The sequence below is a fragment of the Cibotium barometz genome, chromosome 4, assembly GCF_041138505.1.
Source record: "Cibotium barometz isolate CiBa-2024 chromosome 4, ASM4113850v1, whole genome shotgun sequence".
In the NCBI taxonomy this organism is placed as follows: Eukaryota; Viridiplantae; Streptophyta; class Polypodiopsida; order Cyatheales; family Cibotiaceae; genus Cibotium; species Cibotium barometz.
This window is the reverse complement of record NC_141049.1, coordinates 33,322,448-33,343,862: the sequence shown is the minus strand read 5'-3', so window position 1 is coordinate 33,343,862 and position 21,415 is coordinate 33,322,448. Positions and strand designations below refer to the sequence as shown.

The 21,415-nt window shown below is 42.5% G+C and overlaps 1 protein-coding gene across 1 annotated transcript in view; it reads left to right on the top strand.

Moving 5' to 3' along the window:
* Positions 1–21,415, top strand: part of LOC147639170 (uncharacterized) — a 51,875-nt gene that overhangs the window by 19,924 nt on the left and 10,536 nt on the right. The window contains exon 4 of the mRNA XM_086788032.1: positions 2,073–2,222. Coding sequence (XP_086644158.1) covers positions 2,073–2,222 — 150 coding nt within the window. The remainder of the gene's footprint in view (positions 1–2,072; positions 2,223–21,415) is intronic.

Genomic DNA, 21,415 nt, shown 5'->3' with positions numbered 1-21,415 from the left:
ATATATACATACATACATATGTATATATACATACATATGTATGTATGTATACATATACATACATATGTATGTATATGTATACATACATATGTATGTATACATATGTATATGTACATACATACATATACATACATATGTATGTATACATATGTATATGTACATACATACATATACATACATACATACATATACATACATATATATGTGTATGTATATGTATGTATACATACATACATACATACATACATACATACATATATATATATATATATATATATATATATATATATATATATATATATATATATATATATATACATAGATATGTATGTATATGTATATATACATAGATATGTATGTATATGTATATATACATAGATATGTATGTATATGTATATATACATAGATATGTATGTATATGTATATATACATAGATATGTATGTATACATATATATATAGATATGTATCTATATGTATATATACATATGTATGTATGTATATATACATATACATACATATGTATGTATATATACATATATATGTATATATACATATATATACATAGATATGTATGTATATGTATATATACATATGTATGTATGTATATATACATATACATACATATGTATGTATATATACATACATATACATACATATATATATGTATGTATATGTATGTATGTATGTATATACATATACATACATATATATATGTATGTATATGTATGTATGTATGTATATGTATATATATATATATATATATATATATATATACATATACATACATATATATGGGGAGGAAGTGCTTGGAGAGGCAAGGCATGGACCCATAGTAGGCACCTTGATGCACTCACGCAACAGGTAGGCACGTTAGGCCTCCCGGGGTGCGAGCGGTGTTCATGGGAGCCGAGTGCCTCCGGGGGATGCCCTCCCTACCTTGACAGAGTCGGGACCAAAAGCGCCGACGGGACCGAGAACGGTGGAAAAACGGCCGCCCGCCGAGGCCGGCGCGCCGGGCCGTGCCGACGGGCCGCGATGGACCCTAGGCCGGCAGAGCATGGATGGAAGGCAAGTCTCGTGTGAGGCCGATGGAGCCGAGCCGGGCATGAAGGGCAAGTGATCGGTGAGACCCGCAAGGCAAACGCGCGAGACGCGCTCGACGGGCCCGTGGAGATGAGTCATGAGCTAGCAAGGGCCGCGTGCGGCAAAGATGTGGTGTGTTCGTGCCTGGCGTCCGCTCGTACAGGGCTTGCATCCGTACGGCCATCAAACTTGTATGTATATTATATATGTATATATACATACATACATATACATATATATATGTATATGTATGTATATATATATACATACATATACATGTATATACATATATATACATGTATATACATACATATATATATGTATGTATATACATGTATATATATGTATATACATGTATATGTATGTATATATATATACATACATATACATATATATATGTATATGTATGTATATATACATGTATATGTATGTATACATACATATACATGTATATATACATACATATACATGTATATATACATACATATACATATATATATATACATTGTATATATCTACACACACACGCATATATATATATATATGTATGTATATACATACATGTGTACACACACACACACACACACATGTATGTATATACATGTGCACACACACACACACACACATGTATGTATATACATACATATATATATATGTGTGTGTGTGTGTGTAGATATATACATGTGTGTGTGTGTGTGTGTGTGTGTGTGTTTCTCTCGTCTGTTACCAGATTTTGTAACACAACTTTGTAACGTTTTGTCTTCTATATCTTTATGGTCTTTTGAAGATGTTTAATAGAACTTTGTGTGTGTGTGTGTGTGTGTGTCTCGTATGCAAATCATGTGCCATGTGCTTTTTGCAGTTTATAGGTCTCCTGCATAGTGTCACTATTAAGGCAATAGGCCACCTCTATACAGATGTTCATCCGTAAAACATTGGGGTTCTTGGTTCCTTATATTAAGTTAGATTTTTAATTGGTGTTTTTCAGGAAGAACAAACTTCAGGTTTTAAAGAACAGGTGAGGGGCCGAATACAGTCTGAGCTTGAACGTGTTGCTGCTACCTGCAAAGACATGGCCACCCTACTGTGGCGTATAGGAATTCCAGTTGATGGAGGAGCTTTTCCAACAACTCAGCAGGCAATGCTTATACCAGTCTAATAAGCCAATTTAGATGTGTTGTTTAGATGCTGGATGTTTTCTTTAAAGCCATGAATATTAATGAAACTCTGGTCTTTTGATGTGTGCTTGTTTTTTTTCCTGTTGTTGGTAGTTATAGAAAATGAGAAAACAAGTGCTTCAAGCCTTTTTTTTTTCAAAGTTTCTTTTAGTTGTGTGAAATATCTCCTTGTTTTCCCTTCAAGCTTTAGTGCAGGAAACTGATTTTTTTTTTTCAGGTGCAAGGGCAGGCCTCTTTTTGGATAAAAGTTACTCAAGTGCTTGACAATCTTCACTTCGTTGTTTTTGCATCTGGTCTGCATAAGTGCTTATTTCGTGTCTTGCTTTCCATCAAAGATTATGAATTTGACAGATTCATCACCTGTGTTGGAAATGTTGTGATGGAGGGCAAGCATGGTTCTTTGACATGTGCATGTTGTATAGTTGGTACAAAGGCTATTTGTAAGTGAAAAAATAAATATTTGTAGATGTTAAAAAGGGGTAAAGATTCTCTATGGCAAGAGTTGGCGTTCAAATGGGCGAGTTGTGCTAGGCACACGAGTGTGTGTGTGTGTGATTAATGCTCACTGAGCTATTTAAGGATGTACATGGGAGCTCTCATATAGAGGAGAGATGATTAGCAATATGATTTGATGTGTTGTATTTATCTTGTTGTCCAGCTTAATCTAATTCTTATCTTTTGCAATGGAGTTGAGTCTAGTGATTGATCCACTATGATTTTGCATATGGTGCTAGAGCCACCTCCTTGTAGTCTTTTCCTACTAGATTGCCAAGGAGGTCTAGGTTAGTGTAGGATGAGCTATTTCGATTGGGGTTTTTCCTTCAGTTTGTGATTAGAAATAGAATATTTGTGATACACTCAAGAATCTCTACTAGAGAGAGGTCTTTCTTAGAAAGAGAGAAGCTCAAAAAAGACACAGAGGGTTTATGAGACCAAAAAGGTAGTACAATGTATGCATGATGAATCATGGAAAAGAAAAATTATACGAAACTAGCTACATAAGCTGAAGTATCCGTGTGATGCTACATTATGACAGTATATGGTCATGCAAGGATACCATCCTCCTCCAAAGAAAGATATATTAATGTCTACGAAAGGCCAAAGTGGCCTATGAGACCAAAACATAGTACACAGCTGATGGTGTCTCATCAAAAGTAAGACAAAAAGGACTAAAAAAGTCCTAAAACAGTCCTAAACAGCTATGAAAGGAAAATACTCCTACTGAGGTACAACAAAAGTGTATAATATCTACAACTGGCTGAGAGAGAGAGAGAGAGAGAGAGAGAGAGAGAGAGAGAGAGAGAGAGAAGAAGAAGAAGAAGAAGAAGAAGAAGAAGATATTATCATCCTCGGGAGGCCAAAAAACGGCCTATGGGACCCCCACGAAGTAAGTACAAAAGCTGTAAACAAAGCCTTCTCCTTTCATGGGAGGGAAAGACTAGTGTGTGGCCAATTGCGTTACAAGGTAGTCACGGTGCTTGAGAATTTTGATGAAGTATATGCCAAGGGCAGCAAGTTGGCCATGCGAGAACAAATTCACTAAGTCGGTGTATCCTTCTAAAGTGGTGCTGAAATCTCTCCTTATGTGTTGATATTGTGGGCATGTTAAAAGAACATGCTCCTCTGTCTCCACTGCTCCCAGACTACATAGCCGGCATAATCTTTTCTCTCTCGAGACACTGCTCCATGCTCCTCTCTCAATCTCGAGAGTGTGTGACCGGGTGCGGATGAGCGCAAGACCTCGCCTGGCATTAGCAGGAATGGGTGTGCTTATGTATTTCTGAGCATTATCTTCTTCTTGTGAGTATGTGACCCAGTGGTTTGGATTAATGTGCGAACAATAGTATTCATATTTAGCCCTTTTTTCTGCTGATTGCCATTGGCAATGTAGTGCTTCATGCTTGAGTTGTAGATGTGTGCAATGGAGATTCGACAACGTGAAGACGACGCCATGCGACGCATGGAACATGAGCGATACGTTGCGGCTTTGGACGCAAGACTGACACCAGCGGCTTCCTCAAATCATTTTCCCGAGAAAGTGAATTCCAGTAAGTATGATGGTAAACTCGACCCCATGAGCCACAACTCTTTATTCATGGTTGCATCAATTTGAAGCTTACTTTGCCGCAGTTCGAAAAAGTGATACTGACAGGGTGATCTTAGCTAGTTGGTACTTGGAAGGTGAGGCCATTCCTTGGTGGATCCAGTGGGCTCATGCCCACACAAGATTAGTTATGGCAGCTTATGTTTGGGACGAGTTTGTCCTCGACCTTAAGCAGCGGTTTCTGCTATCCCATTACCTTGAGCGACTCGAAGACGAGTTTAGGGGAGCGTGTCAAAACGCACAACCAGTCCTTCAGTTTGCCAATAAAATTTCAAACTTATGTTTGCAGTCGGGATTATTTGATACGGACAAGAAAGGGCAATTCCTTTATGGCCTTGACATGCTAATCCAGTGGGAGGTGTGTATGTTTAGGCCAGCCACCTTCAAAGATGCACTCTCGCTCTTGCGCAGAGTGCTAAAATGAAACACTCTGGCGGAAAGCCCAAGACTTCCCAACCGGCTACTCCCAAGGCTAATAGCATGGGGGGAAAAGGCCAGAACCAGACGGGGTCTTCCCCAGGACAGAGTGTCATGTGCACACACATGTACATGCTAATCTCAGGGCTAATCCTAGAGGCAACATGATAAAGACTCACTAGAACTAGATATTTTGGAGCATTGGAGTGCAAGTTTAGGCAAGGGATGGATTGGAATGGACTCAGGGACTTGTCGGTTGCATGGAGAACAAGATATGGCTGTGTCGGTTGCATCAGATAGGTCAGGATCTGCTTTAATTATGTTTGTGCCCAGGCGGCTGGCCGACCAGGAGTCGGCCAGATCTCTAGCTGCCCAAGGCCTATAAAACGCATGTTTGCTCATTGTTTTATTCATTCAACTCCTTGTTGAGTTGGGTCTAGACATAGGACTAGGATTAGGGTTTGTCTACCTTTTCCAGAAGGCACGACTCCAAAGACCGCTGTCCCAGCCTCCATGGCTTCAGGTGAGCCCAGCTTCCACATAGACCCCGCCCCTAGTTCTTCGGATCCCAATGCTTCAGTTGGAGCAATCATTAGCTGGGAGCTTGAAGATAAGCAAAAGGGCGTCCATGACCACGAGTATGAGTGCAACGAATTGCTCAAGATCTTTGTCTACATAGGTGGCCAGAGAGTTGTTGTCTTGTTTGACATCGGTAGTATGGAGGACGTGGTCACGGAACAGGCCACTCGGCGTGCCCGTTTCGTCCTAACTTCGGTGGACAAGCAAGTTGAGGGTTTTAGCACACAGGCGTGACGACGAGCGTCAAGTATGAAGCTCTAGGTGCTGAATTAGTCATTCAGGGCATAAGAGTTTGTGCGTGATTTTATGGTTGCCCCTCTTGTAGGAGCATACATAATCTTGGACATTCAGTGGTTTCACAAGTTCCTTCTTGATGTCAAGTGGGACAAGCACACTTTCCAGATTAGCCGGAATGTGTCCAACGTTCCAGTGACCATTAAATGTGAGCCAGGAATCCCGAACTTTCCGCTCATAAGCCACTTGCAGGCTAAACGTTCAATTAGGAAAGGCGCACATTGTGCATGATTTACATCTAGACTGCCCAGACGGTGGCCAGTGCTTCCGAGAAGTATTTGGCTCTCCATGAAAAGTTCCAGAAGATTTTTCTTCGGGACACTCTCCCTCCCTAGCTCCCCCTGTCTAGACCGGAGGACCATAAGATCGACCTCCTCCCAGGCTCGGAATCCTCGAGCAAGTTCCCATATCACCTTTCCAAGGCAGTGGAATCGAAATTGGACTGCCAACTCCAAGAATTGTTGCAATCTGGTTTCATCCGCCCCAGTGTGTCACCATTTGCAGCACCGATTCTATTTGTCAAGAAGAAAGATGAGTCTTCTCGATTGTGTGTCGATTATCGTGCACTCAATAAGCTGACTATCAAAAGTAGATTCTCGATGTCTCAAATAGACTATATCGAGAGGCTTAATGGGGCTAAGGTGTTCTCGAAACTCGATTTTAAGAGTGGGTATCACTAGGTGAGGATTGTTGAGGGGGACATTCCCAAGACAACCTTTCATACGGAATGGGCCCACTATGAATTTGTGGTCATGCCTTTTGGCTTGACAAACGTCCCAGCCACATTCAACCGCATGATGATGCGGGTATTTCATCGAAAGTGTGTGTTCATATTTCTGGCTGACATACTAGTATTTTCAGCTACTGTTTGAAAGAGTGCACAAAGCGGAAGCAAATAAGCACTAGAGTGTGTTGAGCAGAGAGTGCAAGAGAGAGAGAGATATGGAGCAACTATGCTGAATATATTGAAGTGATACAGTCCCAAGCAAGAGACAAAAGTAGTCTCGTAAGTGCGGGAGCAAAAGATAGACTAGGCAAGATAGAAGAGTAAGAGGCCAGCCCACCTATTTATAGGTGATAAGGGCTAGCCGACTGGACATGCTACTACTGGCCGACTGGACATGAGAAAGGTGTCCGACTGGGAAAATACATCTAGGCTTGGAAAAATCCCAGAAAAATATATAAAAAAGAGGTGGCCAGCCCACAATCAAGGGCCATGAAAAAGGGACACCAAACATGGGCAAAAACTGGGGATGAATGTGCTAACACCCCTCTTAGCACCAGATGCTGAACATACTCCGAGAAGCCGAAGAAGTCGTCCTTTGTCAAAGACAAAAGAATGTAGCAACAACAGGTACCAAGAAAGCTCCACAAGCAATCTCCACAGCAACTCAGCTACAAAAGCAACAGAACAAGCTACCAAGAACACTGCTCTTCTAGAAGAAAACAACCATGTAGACTGCGTCGTGCTGCTCCAAATATCGGTGCCAAACCCAAATGTAAACACAGTGCCACACAGAAATCCCTAGACGCCTGTAGCTCCAAGAAGATAATACCCTCAAAAGAAATAGAGTCCATCTGCACCAACTCTGTACCAAGAGTAGCCCAATGCTGTACAATAGCACCCTCCTCGAAGGTCGGCATCGCCAGATGTAAGAACTCAACTGCCTCCTCTGAAAACTGATGTCGGGACTCCACAAGCCCAACCAAATCCAAATCCCAATCCTTCAAGCCCTGGAAGTACCACTGTGCCTCACGCACGGTCACGGACACACCTGACCACAATCCAGAATCCTCACATAGAGTAAGGGAAATAGGAACATTCATAGTAGTAGTAACTGAAGTTGTAGTAGCCTCCTCAATAGCATCACACAACGTAGAAGGAGGCTCCTCCATAGAAGGCAAAGGGACCAGCAACACATCTTGGTCATTGGTTGACGAAGAAAGAGTCGGAGGCGAAGCAATAGGAGACAAATCCCCCTCAGAAGCTGTGAGCAAAGATAGCCCACTGTCTTCCTCAAAAACATTACCAGAGATATCATCTTGGCAAGGAGAAGTATGCACAGAAACTGAAGGCAAGGCATCAGGAAAAACAAACTCCTCAGATGCAATGAGCAAAAAGAGATAGAAGTAGTGTCATAAGTGAGGGAGCAAAAGATAGACTAGGCAAGATAGAAAAGTGAGAGGCCAATCCACCTATTTATAGGTGAGAAGGGCTGGCCGATTGGACATGATAAAGCTGGCCGATTGGGAAAATACATCCAGGCTGGGAAAAATCTTAGAAAAATATATAAAAAAGGGGTGGCCAGCCCACAATCAAGGGCCATGAAAAAGGGACCAAAAGGGACACCAAACATGGGCAGAAACTGGGGATGAATGTGCTAACATTGTTGAGTAGCATGACATTGATATGGAGAAAGTCCTGAAGTTGCCGGAAAGCAACAAGCTCTACGTTAATGAGAAGAAGTCGGAATTTTATTTGTTTGAGGTTCATTACCTTGGATATATAATTAGTGTAGAAGGCATTCGATTTGATCCGGCCAAGGTGGCCGAGATTGTCAATTGGGAAGTACCACAGATTGCTTATGACATCAGATCCTTTGTGGGTATATGCCTGTCATATGCACAAACTTCAAAGTGTATCTATTGTGTGAAACATGCGCACAAGAATAGCTTCGAGGCTTGGGGAAGCTTGAAGCTAGGCAGGCTATTGGCGGGCTGGGCTAGGGATAGACTGACGGGCAGGCACCCAAGTATGGACGCCCAGTGATCGGCCAAGAGCCTATAAAAGGGTGGCCAAGGTTAGTCAGTTGGTTCATAGAGTCTCGCGAGTCTTTGTGAGAGCTCTATGGTCACGAGCCTAGATCTAAAAAAAAGATCATTACCTTCCAAAAAATTCTCTCTTTTTTGGGAAAAAAATTATTTTTGAAAAAAAAGTCTATTTTTCTCGAAAAATCTGTACAAGTACGTACGGCATCGTACTGTACGGTATTTCGTACGATAAGCCGTCGTACGCTGTACAAAAACAACCCTTGCTGTCATGGTTGGGTGGTGAGTCAGGCCTGCACCCCCCTTTAGGTTGTTTGGCTTTGTTTTGCAGGTTTTGAGTCATGTTTCAGGAGCGCTCTATGAGGAGAACCGTGGGGATTTGACAGTGGTATCAGAGCATGTCTCAAAGAGCGTGCAAGTCGGTAGGTAGAGAAGAACGAGGTCAAAGGAAGAGGTATGAGTTCGAGATGATTGCTGTTTTTTCGTATATACTGTTGTTTTTTCAAAATTCAGCATATAGTATTATGTTTGCGTCGTTGGAACCCGGGTTGGGTTTTGGTCTTGCAAAGGGTTGATTAGACTGCTTGAGAAGAGCCTTTGTTTTGGCAAGGAAAGAAGCAAGAGTGGAGTTGGCTGTGAATCAGCAAGTGAAAGAGAGAAGAAGGGGAGACCCTGCCGGCTATATGAATCAACAAGAGAGAGTGGGATTGAAAGCAAGTCGGCTATGCGTAACCAGACCAATTGGCATAGGGTAGGAACCAGTTGGGCAGCAAGGCGACCCACTGCTGTTCGCAAGTGACGGCGAAGAACGCCCTGCAGCAGCCGACGAGTGGCGGGCAGCCGCTTTCAACGTTTTTTTAGCCTGCGTAAAAAAAAAACGCATGTTGCTTTTCGTTTTTTTAGAACCTATAGTGTGGAGTTATAAAAAAAACAAATCGAAGAGCGTTTTTTTAATTTAAAGAAAAAACGTATGGCTTTTCATAGGTTATATGTGGCTTTTATGTGTGGCCTATGTGTTTTTTTTAGTGTGGCTTTTACAAGCCTTCTATGTGGCTTTTATAAAGGCCATCTAGCATGTAAAAAAAAAAAACCCAAAAGCCATACAAAAATCAAAGCACTTTTAGTAGGGAGACTTATAAAATACCCCTAGAGTGGGCTTCTAGCCACACATCTCCTCAAGCTCTCTAGCGCTATTCTTTGATTCTAGCCAAGATTTTCTCTCACTTTCCTTCTTCAAGATGTCAACCCAAGAATCGGATATGGAACTCGTTCCCAAACATGAAGACCTGCCGGCTACCGAGGCCGCTAATGGCGATCTTTTCGAAGATTTTGTCACTAAATCTGATTTTCAGGAGTTTAAAGTTACTTTCGAAGCTTCTTTCTCGTAGTGTCAGGCACAAGTCATCGTGTAGATGCAGACTTTACAGAATTCCATCTCTTTATTGACCACTACCTTGTCTACTCTCTCGGGCATGGATACCTTGGCGTCTGCTTTAGGTCCCAATATTACTTCGGAACAATTTGGGAGCGAGCAAAAGCAGCGTACCAAGGAGATTGTGGACACATGGCTACATAAGTGGTAGGTCCACTTCCAGTTTCATCCATATGGCGATGACAAAAAAAAAACAGTTAGCAGCAGGTTTCCTCTCGGGCAAAGCTTTGCTCTGGTGGAAAGAACTCAAACCTAAACCTATAACGTGGGCACAGTTCGAAGAAGTCTTCAAGAAAGAATTCCTGAAGGAGGAGGATGACTGATATAAATTTGCTCAGTTTGCCAGTTTGACCATGACCTCGCAGAACCTCACTTATGAGGTCTACCTCTAGAAATTTAGAGACTTGCAGATGAAAGCTACGAAGATGGATTCTACTACTCTTTTGGGTTTCTTCGTAGCAGGTTTATCGACTCCTATCATTTACAGGTCAAAAATAACAAGTGCAAAACTTTGGACGAGGCCATTGATTCTGCTCGCATTTATGATGATACGATGGTCTCTTCCAAAACCAAACCCGTAACCGAGCAGGGGAACAAGCACAAAAGAAAGTTCTCCGCGGCGCTGATGACTAGCACGACAGAATGAAAGTCTTCGGACCAACCTTGAAGAATTCCACTTCGACTCCAGCAAAGAAAAACCATTTCCTTAAGGCTTTGAAGCTCAAGAAGGGACGTTGCTTCATCTGTGAAGAAAAAGGACATATGCGTAATGAGTGTCCGAAGAAGAAGGGTGTTAAGACCAACGCAGGACCCAAGACGAAGGTAGCCTACCAGTTATCTTTGACAAGTACTTCAGTCACTGTACTTTCTTGCCCTACTTCATGTTCTGATTGTATGTTCAACTCTAAAGTTTTTGGCATGCACGATCTTCTCTGAGTCTATGGAGAAGTAAATGGCCATAGAATCCACATTCTTTTGGATTTCAGAAGCTCACACAACTTTGTTAATTACAAACTTGTGCAGAAATTGGGTTTGGACACAACACCTAGTGATCATATCTACGAGGTACGCCTACTTGCAGGTCGGCAAGTGTGGGATCGAAAGATGGAGAAGCTACCGATCCGGATTCAGGACTACGAAGATATTCTAGAGTGCTATGTTATGCACCTAGAGCATGTAGACTTGCTATTAGGGATTGAGTGGTTTAAGACCCTTCAGGTCCAGATCGATTAGTCTAGTCATATTTTTTCTTGTAACATAGGAACACCCAATATTGTATCTTAGGTGATTGTATACATCCCTCTCAGGGACCTTTGTAAATACTGTTGATTTTGGAAATATAATGGATTCTTCTTTGTATATTGCTTTCCACATTGTCTTAATTCCACTTTCTTCATTTCTCATATCTACTATGGATGTCAATGAATTAAGTTTGTTTGAAAGCAAAGAATTAAAGAAGTTACTTGATTCGTTTCATGATGTATTTCTTAAGGAGCTGCCATCGGGCTGACCACCCGAAACGGCAGTGGATTATCGTATTGATCTAGTCCTTCGTGCTCAACCTGTTAGCATTCCGCCTTACAGGATGAGCCAGGCTGAGGAAGATGAGTTGGCCAAACAACTCGCAGATTATTTGAGGATGGGCCAGATCTGTCCAAGTAAATCACCTTGGGGTACGCCTGTGTTACTTAGAAGAAAGAAGGACAACATGTGGTGAATGTGTGGAGATTACAAGAGACTGAACAAAGTGACAATCAAGAATCACTATCCTCTCCTTAGATCAGATGACCTGATTGACCGTTTAGTCGGAGTGGAGTATTTCATCAAGATAGATTTACGTACTGGCTATCACTAGATACGTATTCATGAAAGGCACGTCGAAAGAACCGCCTTTCGGACTAGGTATGGCCATTAGGAGTTTCTTGTATTACCTTTTGGGTTGATCAATGCTCCAGCCGCTTTCCAGCAAATGATGAACGATCTTTTTCGTGAACATTTGGGGAAGTTCATGGTTGTGTTCCTAGAGGATATTTTAGTATATAGTTGTACTCTTGAGGATCATGTTAGACACCTCACGATTGTCTTGACTATTTTAAGACATAATCGACTAAATGCTAAATTAAGTAAATGTGAGTTTTTATGATGGAAATCATTTACTTGGGACACAAGATCACAAGAGACGGGTTGAGCATTGACTACGACCGAGTGCAGAAGGTTTTGGCTTGGCCTATACCGCAGACAATGAGACAACTTCGTTCTTTTCTTGGTTTTGTTGTTTTTCTTCGGAAATCTGTGGGGGAGTACTCTCAACTCACACTACTGATGACCGACTTGTTGAAAGGTCATGGACGTAAGTCGAATCAGTCTATCCCTTGGAATAACGATTTGGATATGGCCTTCAGACTTTTGAAAGATAAAGTCAAGGAAGCCCCTACCTTAGCACTACCCGATTCTAGTCGGCCTTATGTTCTTGAGACTGACGCGAGTGACTATGCGATCGGGGTTGCTCTATTCCAAGATGGTAGACCTCTTGCTTTGGAGAGTCGAAAGCTGGATGATACTCAATCTCATTGGCCAACCCTTGAGAAGGAGCTTTATGCTGTCATTTACGCTCTCAAGGTTTGGAGGCATTATTTATATGGCTCCAAGTTTGGGGTATTGACTAATCATTAGTCAATCAAGTATGTGTGTGATGCGGATGATTTGAGAGGAGGAAAAGCTAGATGGACAGAGTTAATGCAAGATTTTGATTTTGAAATATGCTATCGAAAGGGGTCCATGAATAGTGTAGTAGATGCGCTTAGTCAGATTAGAGAGGTGAATACTTCGTTCACCGAGATTTCCACTGACTTATTTCAGTCATTTAGAGGGCTTTGCAAGACTGATAATTATTTTGGTCCATTTCGGCAGAAGATCGAGGACGAGAGCTCATCGATTGACCAAAATTCAGTGACTGAGCAGCCTACCATTTAGGTTGCGGGGGGCCAGTGGATGATTCGGAATGGTTTACTGTTTGGTAATGACAAAATTTGTGTACCACAGGTCTCGGACATTAAGTCCAAGATTCTTCACGACGCCCCTTTTGTTGGACACCTTGGGTTACACAGGACATTAGCTTTAGTGAAACACACTTTCTATTGGCCAAAGATGAAAGGGTATGTAGAAGATTATGTCCTTAAGTGTCAGGTTTGTCAAACAAATAAAGTGGAACGCTTTAGATAGGTTGGGATGTTGCATTCTTTGCAAATCCCAGGCAATAAATGGGAAAGTATTTCCATGGATTTTATTACCGGATTGCCAAGAACACGCCAAGGCCACGATTCTATTTGGGTTGTGGTGGATCGCGTGACAAAAATGGCTAGATTTTGACCTATCCGAAAGACTGTTATAGCTACGCAATTGGCAAGGCAATTCATCGAGCAATTGTTTAGACTGTACGGTTTACCGCAAGACATAGTCAGTGATGGGGGCTTTAAGTTTAGAAGTGACTTTTGGAGGCTTGTTTTTGAGAAGTTGGAAACAACTTTGAATTTGAGTTCCTTGTATCATCCTCAATCTGATGGCCAGAATGAAAGGGTGAATTAGACTTTGGAGGACATGCTTCGTGCACACGTCTCCACCAAAAGACAAGGTTCATGGGAAGATTATCTTCCTATGTTAGACTTTGCATATAACAGTACTAAGCATATGAGTACAGGTTTTAGTTCTTTTATGCTTATGTATGGATTTCAACCTAGATCACCTGTTACCGTGGGATTTTCAGGACTTCGGCATGATGTAGCGCGTAATTTTTTGCAAGATATGCAAGAAATGCTACAAGTCGCGAAGGAATCTATTAGAAGTGCTAAAGACAGAGACATATTTTATTCTAATAGACATCGTTCATCCAGAGAGTTCTCTGAAGGAATGATGGTATATTTGCGAGTTCCGAAAGATTCCAAGACTTTACGGATGGGTCGATCTCAAAAATTATCCCCTAGATACTTTGAACCATTTCGGGTTATATACTGGATTGGTTCAGTTGCATATGAATTGGACTTGACTTCTCATTTGACAGTTCATCCCGTATTTCATGTTAGTAGACTTAAGGAAGTACTGGGTGGAACAGACCAGATAGTTACTCCTCAAGAAATCATAGATGTCAAGGATATGACATTTATCCCACACGAACCGGAAAAGATTCCTGGATTTCGTGAAAGATGATTGCGGAATACGCTACTCACGGAATACAAGATCAAGTGGAAGGATCGTGTTGAGGAAGACGCTACATGAGAGACATTGACTACCCTTCAGAGGGACTACCTTGGGTTTTTACTGAGCTCAGGAGTGAGCTCTTAGAGGAAGGGGAGTATGTCATGTGCACAGAGTGTATCTACCGTGTGAAACACACACACAAGACTACCTTCGAGGCTTGGGGAAGCTTGGAGCTAGGCAGGTTGATTGGCGAGCTGGACTAGGGATAGACTAACGGGCAGATTGCAAGTTTCGAGTTGTCATGACCCTGTGAAATTGGAACAGCAGAAGTGTGGGCATGGTGGTCGGTGAGCAAGATAAATATTTCACGATTCATACTTGGGTGCCCGGACAAATGGTAACATGTGTGGACATCCCCAAGTGTGAAGGGGGCCAAGGGATCTAATATTCTAATGTTTTAACCTTGGGTGGCCCCTAGGGATAAGTTTTAATAAACTTAAAAGGGCCTTAGGGCCTTAGATATTCGTATGGATAAATTTGGGGAGAGGCTACTCCATTTTTGGAGGTACACGCCTCCCTCCCCTCCCCTCTCTCTCTTGCTTTTTGGAAAAGAGAGAGGCGACTGGCTGCGTGGAGAAGAGGACGTGCAGATCGGCTGGTACAGGTTGCCTGAAGGGGAGCCGTACAGAACAGCAGCTGCAGGTCGGCCTGTACAGGTTAGCAGGTACAGGTTGGTGCAGGTCGGTGCAAGCCAGCTGGTACAGGCGGCGTTTCATACAGGCAAGGCGGGTGGCTGCAATTTCAGCACATTGATTTGTGGGTGGATGGAAGTATTTATCCCAATGATCCTTCAATTGGTAGACCTCCTCCAATATCTTTCTCTCTCTTTTCACTGGCTTACGATTGCTTCAGAGTTGTTTCTTCTGGCCCTTTGTGAGAGGAGGGGTGTGGCAGTTTGAAGGGTGGAAACAGAGCTAGATGGTGGATTTGTTCTTTGGCTGAGTTTGAGGCTATGATCATGGAACAACCAGATGCGTGCTCAAGGCTTCCTTGTTGCATTGTCTTGGTTGATTAGAGGAGACAGCAGTGTGTTGCTTTTGTGGGACACAGATCTGTATGTGTATCCTCTATGCTAAGAGATCTTGAGGGTTGCCAGATTGGACATGCAGGTTTCTTTTCCTTGACTAGCTTTGTTGTACTCAGTTAAGCTTTTCCATTGAAATTGAATAAAGAAATACCGAAAGGGGCGCCAAGCTTTGGGGCCAAAAGGTGTCGTTCTCCTTTTTGTTTTTGGAGCACTCTAGCTTTGGTTTATTTGTTTAATTGTCTGGACTACAATTGGATAGGTGACTGCTAGTCTACCGCAGTTTGGTTTCTACCAGAGGCCGGTTTCACAAGTCATGTTTCAGGAGCGCTCTATGAGGAGATCCGTGGGAATTTGACAATGCTGGGCATACTCCATCCACATAGACAAGTTTTCTGACCTCTCGACGGATCTCACTGATTTGCTAAAGGGTGTCAAGACTAAAAGACAATGGATTCGAATGACTCCACGAGCGTTGGAGGCCTTCAAGAACCTCAAGGTGGCTTTGTCAGAAGCGCCTTGTCCAGCGCTTGTCTCGTGGGACGAGCCGTTCCAAGTGATCACCGATGCGAGTGACATCGCAATTGGAGGTGTATTACAACGGAATAGTCATCCAGTAGCTTACATGTGTCATAAGTTACTGCCCGTGGAGAAGAATTACTCGGTCTACGATCGGGAACTTCTCGCAGTTATTCAAGCCTTGAAACATTGGAAACATTTCCTTTATGGCTGTGACTTTGAGGTTCGCACTGACCACCAGGCATTATGCTAGATTCAGACAATCTGAATCACTGTATGCATAAAGCTGCAAGCTGCCCCCCCGGGATAGAACAAACCAAGATCCAGGGTACCCTGAAGATAACGAAAAATGCGTTTGATTGCTTGCCAATGCTTTGTGCCTCGGCTGTGCATGAATTTGCTCAACAAAGACACCCCAAAAGATATGTCCATTGTCTGGCCTCGTGTTACACAAGTAAATGAGACATCCCACTGCCTGGCTGTAAATGCCGGCCTCAAAAGGCTCTCCAATATCATGCATAGTAAGCCGTACACCTGGTTCTACTGGAGTAGAAATGGGCTTACATTCATCCATGTGAAACCTTTTTAGCAAACTTTTTATGTACTTAGTTTGCTGCATAACAATGCCATCATTTGTATGCATAAACTGTATGCGGAGATAGTAGTGTAAAGGCCCCAAATCTGACATATGAAATTCAGCTTTCAAATCAGCTTTGAAATCTGAAATTTGTGCTTTGTTAGTACCTGTAATGAGCATGTCATCTACATACAAGATGACTGAGAATATCGGCACCGGTTTTCTTCACATACAATGTGCTTTCAGCTGGACTATTCACATAACCTTGGCTAGTTAGATGAGCATGTATTTTATCATACCAAGCTCTTGGAGCTTGCTTTAACCCATACAATGCTTTGTGTGACCTGCATACTTTATGTTCGTCACCAGGAACTACAAAATCAACGGGCTGATTTACATATACTTCCTCCTGTAAATCCCCGTTTAATAATGCAGTTTTGATATCCAATTGATGCACTTTCCATCCTTTATGGGCAGCCAATGCAATCACTGATCTTATTGTGGTCATTCTCGAAGTAGGAGCAAAAGTCTCTTCATAATCTATTCCCTTTTTCTGGGAGTAGCCTTAAGCCACAAGTCTTGCTTTGTACCTGTCAATAGTACCATCAGACTTTCTTTTGACTTTGGACACCCACTTTGTTCCAATTACATGCTTGCCTTTAGGCAATTCCACAAGATCCCATGTATTGTTCTTCATGATAGAAGAAATTTCAACTTGCATAGCTTGCAACCAATGCTCATTCTCATGTGCTTCTTCATAAGAAGAAGGCTCTTCTGAATCAAAGAGACCACCCATTGCGAATGCAGACTCCCCACGATGTACATTCAAAGCATGGCTAGAACTAGCCCTTGTTCTACCTGTGAGTGGAGCTGCAAGTTTGCTTTCTTGCAAAGTTTTCAGCAACCATCTTGGCACTGACTTGGCTGTATCCTTGGCTGTTTGCTCTTCCCTGACAAGATCTTCCACTTCTTCGATAGAAGGGGGCTGAATGGCTGGTTGTTCCACATGTTCTACATGTGTAGGGGCTGGCTGATCTAAATCCCCCCTAATTGCAATGGGTAAAAGTCCATCAAACATGTCCTGTAAGCCTGTATCATTGCTTTTATACAAGCTGTACATGGCCTGTTCTGAATTTTCAGCAAATAGCACATCTCTACTGACAAAAATCCTTCGTGTTGTTGGACTATAAAGATGGTATCCTTTGCTCTCATTGTTGTAGCCCACAAAAATGCATTTCATTGCTTTGTCATCTAGCTTTGTTCGGAGTTGTTCTGGCACATGTGCATATGCCAAACACCCAAATGTACGCATATAATCCACTGTTGGCTTTCGGCTATACCAAGCCTCAAATGGTGTTATGGTTTTCAAAGCTTTTGTTGGACACTTGTTCAACACATGAGTTGCACACATTATAGCTTCCATCCAAAAATTGTGAGGCAACTTTTGTGCTTTCACCATGCATCTTGCCATCTCCATGAGAGATCTATTTTTTCTTTCAGCTACACCATTCTGTTGCGGTGTATAAGGCATAGTACATTGGTGTTTGATGCCCTTTTGAAGCATATAATCCTTGAATGCATTTGACATGTATTCTCCACCTCTAGTTGAGCGGAGTGTTTGGACTTTACATCCACATATATTTTCAGCCATTGCTACAAAGTGTCGAAAGCATGCAAACACCTCTGCTTTCGCTTTCAAAGGGTAAACCCAAGCAAACTTGGAGTAGTCATCAATGAATGTGACGAAGTAAAGATGCCTCCCTATGGATGGTGTCCGCATTCGACCACATACATCACTATGTATGAGCTGTAATTTACTTTCAGCTCTAACAGCTCCATCTTTGGGGAATGGTTTTCGTTGCATCTTTCCCAAAATACACCCCTCACATACATGTCTTGGTGGAGACTCAAGAGGCGGCATATGATCAACCATATGATGCTTCTGCAAAAGCATCAAACTCTGAAAATTTACATGCCCAAAACGAGCATGCCATAGCTCTGCATCATGCATAGGAGGAGTGTGGGCAGCCACTGTATTTGCATCATAAGTACGCTTGTCATAGCTGTCCAGCTTATATAAGCCTTTGTATCGTGTTCCAGAAGTGACTATTTCATAACCCTTTGATGGGTCTTTTACCAAACACTTCCCATCTTTAAATTCAACCTTTAAACCTTGGTCGTTTATGGCTGAGACGGAGAGCAGATTTTTCTTTATGCTTGGAATATACAATACATTTTTCATACATATATTGGCACCATTGGCTGCAATAAGTAGACATTGCCAATTCCCTTTACTGGATATGTGGTATGATCTGCACATGATACAGTGCGGCCATTTGAAGCAAAAACCAAGTGCTGAAATACATCTTTGCATGAGCTCGAAGCACCACTATCAAAATACCATGATACATCCTGTCCGTCAGATGCAATGTAAGACATATCATTGTATGAAGCACTTGGTGTGTCACTAGTGCATGTGACCAAAAAAGTGTACTCTTTCTGAATTACATTAGCTGATTGCTATGCGTTGTCATCAGAACAGTCTGCTACTGCATTGCCTGCTTCTTTCCTTTTCTCTTTTGCAATCCGCTTCCTACATTCACTGATGTAGTGTCCAGGCTTATGGCAGTAGTGACATTTGCCTTTCTTTTTAGGCTTGTTTGCATCCCCTTTGTCAGACTTTTCACCACTAGAAGAGGGCTGTCCATGACCAGCCTTGCTAGACTGTTGTCCCCCATGCTTAAAGCTCTTTGCTTTACCCTTATCCTTGGCTGTAAATGCCTTGTCTCCACCACGGTTGCTCACTAAGTTTGCTCTTGTTTGCTCTTCCTGCAAGAGTAAACCCACGAGCTCTTCAAAAGTGACGGGATCACCACCTCCTCTCGTAGAGAGGTTGAGAGAGGTGTGAAAGCCCAAGTAGGAAGGTGGTAAAGAATGAAGAGTGTTGGTGACCAGCTGTCTGTCTGGGATAACCTCATCAATGTTGAGCAATTGTTCTTGCAAATCTTTCACTTTGGTGAGATGATTTGCCATGGAATCACCCTCATCCATAGAAAGAAGATCCAATTGCCTCTTCAAGGAGTCCCATCTCTTCTGCTCTTGTGTGGGAGCAAGTTCTACTTCAGGAGCTCTTTGAGCACCTCCCCTTTGAGGCGTGGCTGGCTGTATGGTAAGTGGGCGTGTGTCATCACCACACACGATGCCCCAAAGCCCTTTGGCTACCGGCAAATTACGGATCATGAAACTCCAGAGGGAGTAGTTAGATCCATCCAACTTGTCCTCCTGGGTGAGCACACCAAATACATCTGTAGCATTTTGAGCCATGTCAACGAAATATACCTGCAAGCAAACCAAGCACCAATGTGCACTCCCAGGCAACCAAATGTCCTGTGCAAATGTTTGCCTGCAAACTGAAGCAAGTGTAAATGTCACCAGCCTAGACATTTCCCAGTATGAAAGGGGTCTGGTGGACTCCAGGATGTCTAAATATTTGGAAAGTACAAGCTTTGGGAATGGGGGATTATCCTAGAATACAAAGGACCACACTCCTAAAATTTAGGAGAGTTGCTATTTTTGGCCCGACTCCGATTGAAATTCTGTTCACGTCATTGTATCTGGAATTGAGCAGATACCAAGAGTTGGCAAAGTGCCTATGACAGAATGTCTACCAGTTGGGATATTTTTAGAGGTAAAGATTATGGAAGGACCCATGTCTTAGATTGGGACATGTGGCAAGAAAGTGGACCAAAGTGAGACAAGTGGCCTGACACTTGTTAGAAAGTGGATCAAAGTGAGACAAGTGGCCTCACACTTGTCACTTCAGCTATTGTGTGGCTCTCCACTTGTCATTGTAGCCTTCTCTTGCCATTTTAGCTCATGGGAGGGCCAAATCTATAAATTGGAGTCCTCTCTCTTCATTAATAGAGGCTCTCTTGATGCACACTAGCCTCTACCACCGTTACAGGCTGCCCTAATGATGGCTACTCTCTTTCTCTCTCACTTGAAGGCTGTCCATGAAGAATATTGGCTGTTGGGGACTCTTTTGGAGGCTTCCATCGCGAAGAAATGCTGAAGGCAAGGGTATTTAATCATTTAATATGATTTCTAGCCATTGTACTTGTTGTACCAGCCTTTGTACTTGTTGTACCAGCCATTGTACTGGTTGTACCAGTCCTTGTACCACCCATTGTACTGGCTGTCAGCTTTTGTACTTGTTGTACCAGCCACTGTACCTACTGTACTAGTCACTGTACATGCTGCACCAACATTTGTACTTGTTTTACCTGTTGTACTAGCCACCATACCGGCTGTACTTGTACCAGCCATTGTACCTACTATACCGGATGAATGGAGAGTTGTACTTGCTGAACCAGCTCTATTGCATGAAGACCCGTGGTTTTTGGGGAAGAATCAGTACCCACACGAAGGTATATGGATTATGTTGTTGGCTCGGAATTTCTACAGCCTATGTTCCGGCTTGGTTGCCTCGTGTTGGGCTGTGTTATGGCATTTGTATATGGATAATCCGGCATCTCCCGTGGGGAGAGTAAGGCCCCTCAAAGCTTGTACATGATATTATTTCTCCTTGGGTAATAAAATACTCCAAAAGGGGGGGGGGGGTCGGCCCATTCCGGCCTCTATGCGGTGTCACACGTGCAAGCTTCATTTTCAGCATTTGTGGATGTTTTATCGCTTTTATTATGCAAAGTGATGATGGATATGTGTTAAGGCTGTGGCTATGTTTAAATGTTTTAATATGCATTGATGGTATCAACAAGTGTGTCAAAGGCCCTGGTCCCTCGGGCACCGCCCACCGCCTGCGAGTTTCGTTGGTATGAGAGCATAGGCTTTCTTGGAAGCGGAGGCTTCCTTCTATCAATAAGGAAGAGAAAAGATCTCAAGTGGGGACCACACTTACCATCATTGCTATTAAGCATGGCCAGCCACTTCAGAGCCTATGATTCAAGAGCATGAGCAATAGATAGCTTGGTCTAAGGATTTATGAATTCACAAAATTTATCTTGGAAGTATGGAGTTGACTTTATGTGCACATATTTAGCACTCTTTCCATATGGATATTGTGGATTATATTATCAAGCTTATAGGCAAGCTATATGGAGATATATCTCAGGATATCTTAAGGATGTGGTGACGAGATATTTCTTTTGGCTTCATGACCAACCT